The following is an 8,116-nucleotide window of genomic DNA, read 5'->3' on the forward strand; positions in this document are numbered from 1 at the left end:
TCTTGATTCCCTATCTGGGGTGAACAGTCATTACTTCTTAACATCTTCCCAGGAATAGCCACACTCACAATTTCTCAGCTTGTCTCTGTCTCTCTCTGTCTCTCTCTCTCTCTCTCTCTCTCTTCTCTCTTCTCTCTCTCTCTCTCTCTCTCTGTTTCTCTGTCTCTCTCTGTCTCTCTTTCTCCCTCTCTATCTTTATCTCCCCTCATTGAGTTCAGTGTATAATTGGAATTTCTCAGCCTGGCATTTCAGGCCCCACAGTACACGAATCCAAGAAATACTTTCTGCCTCTGTGGCTGTGGTTCTGCACATCTCTGGATTCCCGGCCCAGGGTAGATGCCCTGATGTCCTTACTCACTTCCATATTTCACTCTCATGCCTTGTCTGATCATTTTACCTACAGCACGATCTCCCACCCCCTCCTCCTGGGAAACAATAGTCATTGCCGAGGCCTGGATTACTCATAGACTCTACCAATAATGATCTTTATATCCCTGGTCACTCTAACCGGTTGCTTTAATTTGTGCAGAGTGCATAGTAAATGTCCTGGACCGAGTAGTTTAAACATCTGTTCTCTTTTTCTGGAGGCTGCAAGTTGAAGGTCAAGAGGTTGACATTTATTGTCTGCTGAAGAATTGGTTCCTGGTTTTCTGACAGATGCTTTGCTGTGCTCTTGGTTGATAAAAAAGATCCCTTGGGTCCTCCACACCCTTTTTAGTGGCACTAATAACATAGTAAGGTTCCCAATTTTATGATTTCATTTAACCTTGATCATCCCCCAACACTCATTTCCAAATACCATCACATTGAAAATTAGAAATTAACATATAGAATTAAATAAGACATATATTTTTGGTCTGTAAAGCAAGATTTATTAAGAGTGTTTTTAAATCTCAATTGCTGTTGTTATAGGGATGCATCAGAAAAAAACTTCAAGGTAAAAATCTCACAGTAGTGCACAACAGGTACTGAACAATAGGTACTGAGAGATAGTCTCTCATATATGGGCTTCAAATAGATTTAGAGACAAACCTACAGACTTGCAATTTAAATGCATCTAAAAGCAAAGAGTCCCACACAGCATTGATAAAAAAGAAAGCAAAGTCACAAAAGAATTCAAATTGGGAGATCAAAAAGACAATTGTGTATCCATGTCATTTTAATGCCAAATCTATTGAAAGAAATTGGATGAAGAAAATGTGGTAAATTCATGTAATGTGTTCTTATTTAACCATTAAGAGGAACAAAATTCTGATATATGTTATTACACAAGGTTGGACTGTAACAAGATTTTTCTTGTCCCAACCACCTATTCCCAAATATCCAACAGCTGCTTCCCAAATAACTACACAGAGACTTATATTAATTATAAATGCTCAGCCAATAGTTCAGGCTTATAACTAACTAGCTCTTACACTTAAATTAACCATAATTCTTATCTATGTTTAGCCACATGGCTTGGAACTTTTTTCAGTATGGCATTCTCATCTTAGTTCTCTGTTTGATGGTGACTCTGACTCCACCCTTCCTCTTCCCAGAATACTCTCAGTCTGGTGCTCATGCTCAATCTGTTCCTGCCCAGACACTGGCCAATCAGCTTTTTATTAGCAAATGACAATAATAAATACTCATAACATAGAAAATGATTGCTCTACATTGTTGTACTTTGATGTCAGAGTGAGAGAATGAGCGGTCACAAAAGATAAACACTATGTAGTTCAGGTATGGGTTACCCAAAGGAGTCAAATTTCTAGGCACATGGAGTAGAATTATGGCTGCTAGCAGTGTGAAGAAGTAGAATAAGGAGGGACTGTTGAGTGAGTACAGAATTTCCATTTTACAGGATGAAAGCATTGTAGAAGCAAGATGGTGTCAGTGATTCAAACACACAAATGAGTTTATTGTTAAACCCTAGGTGTCTAACTGCTCCAGATCATTGACTACCTTCTTGTCTATCTGGAAAGAGACCTCAGAACTACAAAAATGGTTCTGATCAATAGATGTGGATAGCCATGTACTGGTTGCTTTTTATTTATTGTCAATTGACAAAACCTAGAGTCACCTGGGAAGAGAGAACATGTTAAGGAACTCTCTAAATCAGACTGGCCTGTGGGTATGACTCTGTAAAATTGTCTTGATTGATGGTTGATGTGGAGGGTCCCAGCCCACTGTGGGTGGCATCAGCCAGGCCGATGTGCCTGAGCTGTAGATGAAAGCAAAGAGCAGGGGTCAGTAAACAGCATTCCCCCCATGTTTCTGCCTCCAGGTTCCTGCCTTGAGTTCCTGCCCTGACTTCCTTCAGTGATAGACTATGTGTGACCTGCCAGATAAACCATTTTCTCTCCTAAGTTCCTGTTGGTCAGTGTTTTATGGCAGCAACAGAAAAACAAAAACATCAGTCCCTCATTCCTCATTCATACTCTTGGCAAGCATTTATTAAGTGTCTAGTAAGTACTAGGCATGGTACTGGATGATAACTATAAAGCAGTACTTTATTCAAGGTCAATTCAAATTTATTAAGAAGAGCAGTTAAAATTGCAATTGTGGCCAGGTGTGATGATAGGTTCCTGTAATCCTAGGAGACAGAGGTAGGAGGGGCATGTGTTTGAGGCCAGCATGAGGCTTTGCAGCAGGACTTTTCCCTAAAAGTGTAACAAAAAAATTGTAGTTGTTTGAGTGGTGGGAAAGGGACATGATATTGTGAAAATTTGAGACATATCTTACTCAATGAAGATTGGGATGGTTCACCTACAAGATGTGAGGGAGTGAAGCACCCATGGGGTGGATTCATTTTCTTGGTGTTGTGAGTAAATAATTGACAAGAATCAACTGACACCTTAAGAAGTGACTCTGTCCAACATGGCAACAGGAGCATAAGGAAGATGATCACATTGCATGTGCAGTCAGGAATCAGCAGACAGGAAGTAGAGTTGGACTTTCAAATCTCAAGGCCCACCTCCACCAATTTCACAACCTTCAAAAAATATGCCACCAGATGGGGCAGTATTAGCAGATAGCCTATTAGGCCATTATAGCATAATATACCATTAGCAGATAGCATATTCACCCAGTCACTTGTATATCCAATATAAGATAAAGGCTACATGATATTGTTTATGATGTATTGCTTGCAAAATATAAGAAAAACAAATCTATGTATTCAATGCAGACAGGATTTGTTGTTTTAATTTTTATTTATTCTTTGATAATTCTACACATTTATACAAAGTGTCGTAAACACATTCATCCATCATTCCAAAACCTTCTGGGGTCCCAATAACATTTCCTTTTTAACCTTGTTTTCCCTTACAACATTTATTTTATAATCCACTGAAACTACTTAGTGCTGCCCATATGTTCATGGGAATGAGATCATCCAATGGGCCCAGACAACCTTCCAGTGGCCACACTAAAGACAGGGACTCTCAGGGGATAGAGAGATGGCTCAGCAGTTAAGAGCACTGACTGTTCTTCCAGAGGACTTGGGTTCAATTCCCAGTACCCACATGGCAACACACAACTCTCTGTAACTCTGGTTCCAGGGGACCTGACACTCACGGCAAAACACCAATGCACATAAAAAAAAAGAAAATAAATCTTTTAAAAAGCAGAAAAGGGATTCTCCCTCCCGCTTCTACCTTCTCAGCTCGGGGTAGAGTTCCATGAGCCCTGCCCTCCTCATCCTGGCATGTCTAACTGGCTTGGTCTTGCATGGGTGGTCACAGCTGCTTGAGTTCATGTGGGCAGCAGGTCATGTCACCTCTAGAGGACAGCATTTCACAGCACTCCACCCCATCCTCCAGCTCTTCCACTCTTTCTTCTTCCTCTTAGAGATGTATCTTGAGCCTTGTAAGTGAGTTGATAAGATATGCCATGTGCAGCCGAGCACCCAGTCACTTGTTCCCAACATGACAAGCAAGAATGAGTATCTCCATTAACCACTAACTACTACTACAAGCAGCTCCTTTACGTAAGGTTCCTTGACAAATGTATGGATGTAAACATGAATATTTAAAAAGAAGTTTAACAACATGACCACTGTAGCTCCTCCAGAGGACCTGAGTTCAGTTCCCAGTACCCACATCAGGCACCTCAAAACGGTCTCTAACTCCAGCTCCAGGGGTTTCAATGCCTCTGACCTTGGTGGTTCCAACACTCATGTGCACATACCCACCTGCAGACACACCTACACATAACTAAAAATAATAATAATTTTAAAAAATAACAAGTTTATGTCATTTTCAGGAAAATGGGCAGAACTGAAGATCATTGTGAAAATAAGTCAGAGTCAGAAAGACAAATATTACATGTTTTCTCTTATTTGTTGAATGGAGTTGTTTTTAAGAGGTTTAAGTAAAAGGGGAAGTATTTGGAAAGGAGGAAGGGGACCAGGGTCTAGGGAAGGAGTTAGAAGAGAGAATAAAGGGGTGTGAATGTGTGTGTGTGTGTGTGTGTGTGTGTGTGTGTGTGTGTGTGTGTACAGATCTTCATGAAACCTGTTATCTTTTTCACTAATATACACCAATTTAAAGAGAATTCTGTGGGAAGATGAGATGGCGCAGTGGAGAAAGGTGTTTGCCACCAAACCTGACGACCTCAGTTGGAAACCCAAGGATGCATATGGTGGGAGGAGAGAACTGACTCCCTAAGTTATCCTCTGCCCCCACATGTGCACCATGTGTACACAGAGAGACAGAGACAGAGATGCAGACAGAGACAGAGAGATGCAATAATTATTTGTAAAGGAAATTCCACCAAAAATCAAAAGAAGCAGAGTCATCTAGTAAGATGAATGTGAACCCCATGTTCCTCCAAACAGCTTACTGATCCCATGTCAAAGACCAGCTATAAAACCACCCACACTGTGATGCCTTTTCTAATCTTAACCTCTTTGTGTTTTGTTTGTTTTTATACACAGGGTCTCACTACAACCCTAAGTGGCCTGCAACTCCTATGTGGTTAAGGCTTCCCTCAAATTACTGAGCTCCACCTGCCTCTGCCTCCTGTGTGTTGGGATTAAAGATGTGCACCACGACACTTTGTCTCTTAATGTAATGTGTCTTAGCATGAAATATGTAACTGTGGCTCATTTTAATTTTTGGACCCCGTTTTTATCTTGTTTTTATTGACAAATAAAATTATAAATGTAACATATAAGTTTGAATATTTTTAACTTCAGATGGGATAGCCTCATGCCATGTATTAGTTACCTTTCTTGTCACCATGTCTAATACCTGACAAAAAGCAACTTAGGGAGGAAGAGTGTATTATGGCTCACAGTTTTGCTGTTTTGAAACACTTATTATTTTTATTTTGTCTGTGGGCCAGTATGTATGTTCAGCATGTGTGTGAAGTTCCTTGGGAGGCCAGAAGAGGGCGTAAGATTCCCCTGGAACTGGAGTTACAGGCAGTGAATTCACTGAGGTGGGTGCTGGGAATCGAAACCCAGGCCTCAGTAAGAGTAACGAGTGCTCTTAGTGGCCAATTGGCTCACCATTTGAGGTTCAGGTCCCTGTGGCCAGATAAGCACGGTGCAGGATTATGAAACATTGCATCAGCATTCAGGAAGCAAGCAGGAAGTGGGGCCTGGCTATGTCACATCGAGGTTCACTCTTAGTGACCCACTTCCTTTCCCTAGGCTCCACTTCCTATAGGTTCCACTACTTCTAAAACAGCACTGTCATTGGGGACCCAAGTGTTTAAACACGTGAGCATGTGGGCAAATTTTATACTCAAATCACAACATACTCTAAATCAGTTGATTTATAGGAGATTAAATTTTAACTGTTTTATTTTTCTTTGCTAAAATGTGTTTTTCTTTGCTGCAGTGGGCAATTCTACTTGCCCAGGAAAGATGCCATCACCATGCTTTTGAACTCCAGTCCAGTTTCTTTGCCAGTAGAGAAGCAGAATGCTACCCACTCAATGCATGCACCAAGTCAAAATTTAGGCTGTGTTCATGGGGCCATTGGATAGTTGTGACATCATCCACATTTACTAGCAGGGGCAATCCTGACAATAAAATCTTCCAGAAAGGGTTTAACTTACTCTTACATCGAGGTCCTCAAGTCCACTAGGGCAGAGATGATCCCCAAAGGACAGGGTAAATGAAGTCATATAGAGGTCAGGGGATAAAGGTTCCTCGTCTCTGAATGAAGACACGCCCAAGGCAGCCTTGACCTCCTTGTTCCGCAGGCTGTAGATGAGAGGGTTGAGCATGGGGGTCACAATGGTGTATGACAGGGACACCACTTGCTTGCTCTCAGGAGAGTAGCTGGCCTTGGGGCGCAAGTGGATGACCCCAGTTGTGCCATAAAACAGAATCACCACGATGAGGTGGAGGCACAGGTGGACAGGGCTTGTGGCGCCCAGAGGCAGATGGCATCCGAAGGACAGCAGCCAGAATCATGACGTAGGACATAGCTATGAGACAGAAGGGAACTATGATAACTAACACTGTGACCATGAACATACTAGCCTCGAAGTCTCTGGTGTCTGCACACACCAGGCTCACCAGAGGTGCTATGTCACATAAATAGTGTCGGATACCCCGTGGCCCACAGAAGGGGAAATTAAAGAGCCAGATGGTGTGGGTCAGAGCTACCGGTAATCCTGCGAGCCAACAGGCGGCGGCCAGCAGGTGGCACAGCCTCAAGCTCATGATGGCACCATATCGCAGAGGCCTACAAATGGCCAGGAAGCGGTCCCAGGCCATGACTGTGAGGAGGAAACACTCGGATGTGACTAAGGACAGAACTAGGAGCAGCTGCAGGGCACAGCTTATGGGGAACATCCCACGTCCAGGCCACAGCAGGGTCACCAGCAGACGGGGAGCCACGTCCAGTGAGAAGCAGATCTCCACCAGTGCCAGATGGCGCAGGAAGAAGTACATGGGCACACGCAGACCTGGGTCCAGGCTGGTGAGAATGAAGATGAGCGTGTTGCCTAGCAACGTGAGCAGGAAGGCGACCAGGAAGAGCACTGCAAGCATTGGGCGCAGGGAGGGCACGTGTGAGAAGCCCAGCAGCACAAACTCCAGCTCATGTGAGCGGCTCTGATTGGTCCAGGGAGGTGATGCCCAGGAGGGTGGCATGGGTTCAGGACTTAGGGCACTGCGCTAAGGACCCAGGAGGAACCTTATGGAGTACCAGAGGGAGGAGAAGATGACGTGAGAATTGTAGCTTGTGAGTCCCATCATTCCCATTCCCAAGGGGGCACTTAACCCAAATGGTAAAACAAGTCCAGTGCTTTCATGGACAGAGCCCTTCTTAAATCCCCCAGGGAATGTGGGATGAAGCAAAATGTACTCACGCGCTGATCTAGCCTGTCTTTCCCTTAAGGTCCTCTGTCTTCTGACTCTGCTTTCCTTGGTTTTGAAGGATCCAGGAATATTGGAATATAAAATTATAAGCGTAAGAGATGAACAGTGACAGTTGTCAGCTCTAAAGGTTAACTGCTCTCATTGGCTCTGTACTTTACAACAGCTCTTCTGTCAACAGCCAGAGGTCAGCTTTTAACCCCCTTACCCCTTATAGTCAACAACTTCCAGGACCAAAGTTAACTCTTAATAGTTGTTTCTACATGACATCCAGCATGCATCACATACCTGGTTTTTCTACAGGAATCCTAGCATGCACCCTGTGCCTGAATCTATAAAAGGGGGCCAGTACTCACCTCCATTGCCACATTCTCAGATTCTCACATTGGCTATGGTCTCAGTTAGCTGAAAAGCTTTTGTGCCCTGGGTTGTTTTATTTTTTTAATTTTCATTTTTTGGAATAAAGTTTGCTTCTGATTTAATAGACTTTGGTGGTCTGACCCCCATTTTTTCAAGTCCCCAGACCCAACAGTTGGTTGTACCATAGTTTTTGTTTTTACACGAAGGCCTGTAGGAGTTGCTGTTGTTGTTTTGAACCGGTGTCTCTGTAAAGAGCCCTGGTTGTCTTGAACTCATTATGTTGACCAGGCTGTCCTGGAACTCACAGAGATCCTCCTGCCTCCGGCATGTACCATCACGCCTGTGAAATGGTTTTTGTCTAGCTCTCCATCTCATCCCCTTCTGAACTTCTAGCTCACTAGGCTTGCTTTCCAGAACCTTTGCATCTTGGTCCCTGAT

At 43.3% G+C, this 8,116-nt stretch overlaps 1 protein-coding gene across 1 annotated transcript; it reads right to left on the reverse strand.

The window, feature by feature from the left end:
- Positions 1-6,039: 6,039 nt before the first annotated feature.
- On the reverse strand, positions 6,040-7,093 carry LOC114688649 (olfactory receptor 10A7-like). The gene is given in 3 exon segments (XM_028863196.1): positions 6,040-6,341; positions 6,344-6,358; positions 6,361-7,093. Coding segments are annotated over 3 exon segments (1,050 nt in total).
- Between the last annotated feature and the right edge of the window lie 1,023 nt (positions 7,094-8,116).

The sequence above is a fragment of the Peromyscus leucopus genome, chromosome 1 (assembly GCF_004664715.2).
Source record: "Peromyscus leucopus breed LL Stock chromosome 1, UCI_PerLeu_2.1, whole genome shotgun sequence".
In the NCBI taxonomy this organism is placed as follows: domain Eukaryota; kingdom Metazoa; phylum Chordata; class Mammalia; order Rodentia; family Cricetidae; genus Peromyscus; species Peromyscus leucopus.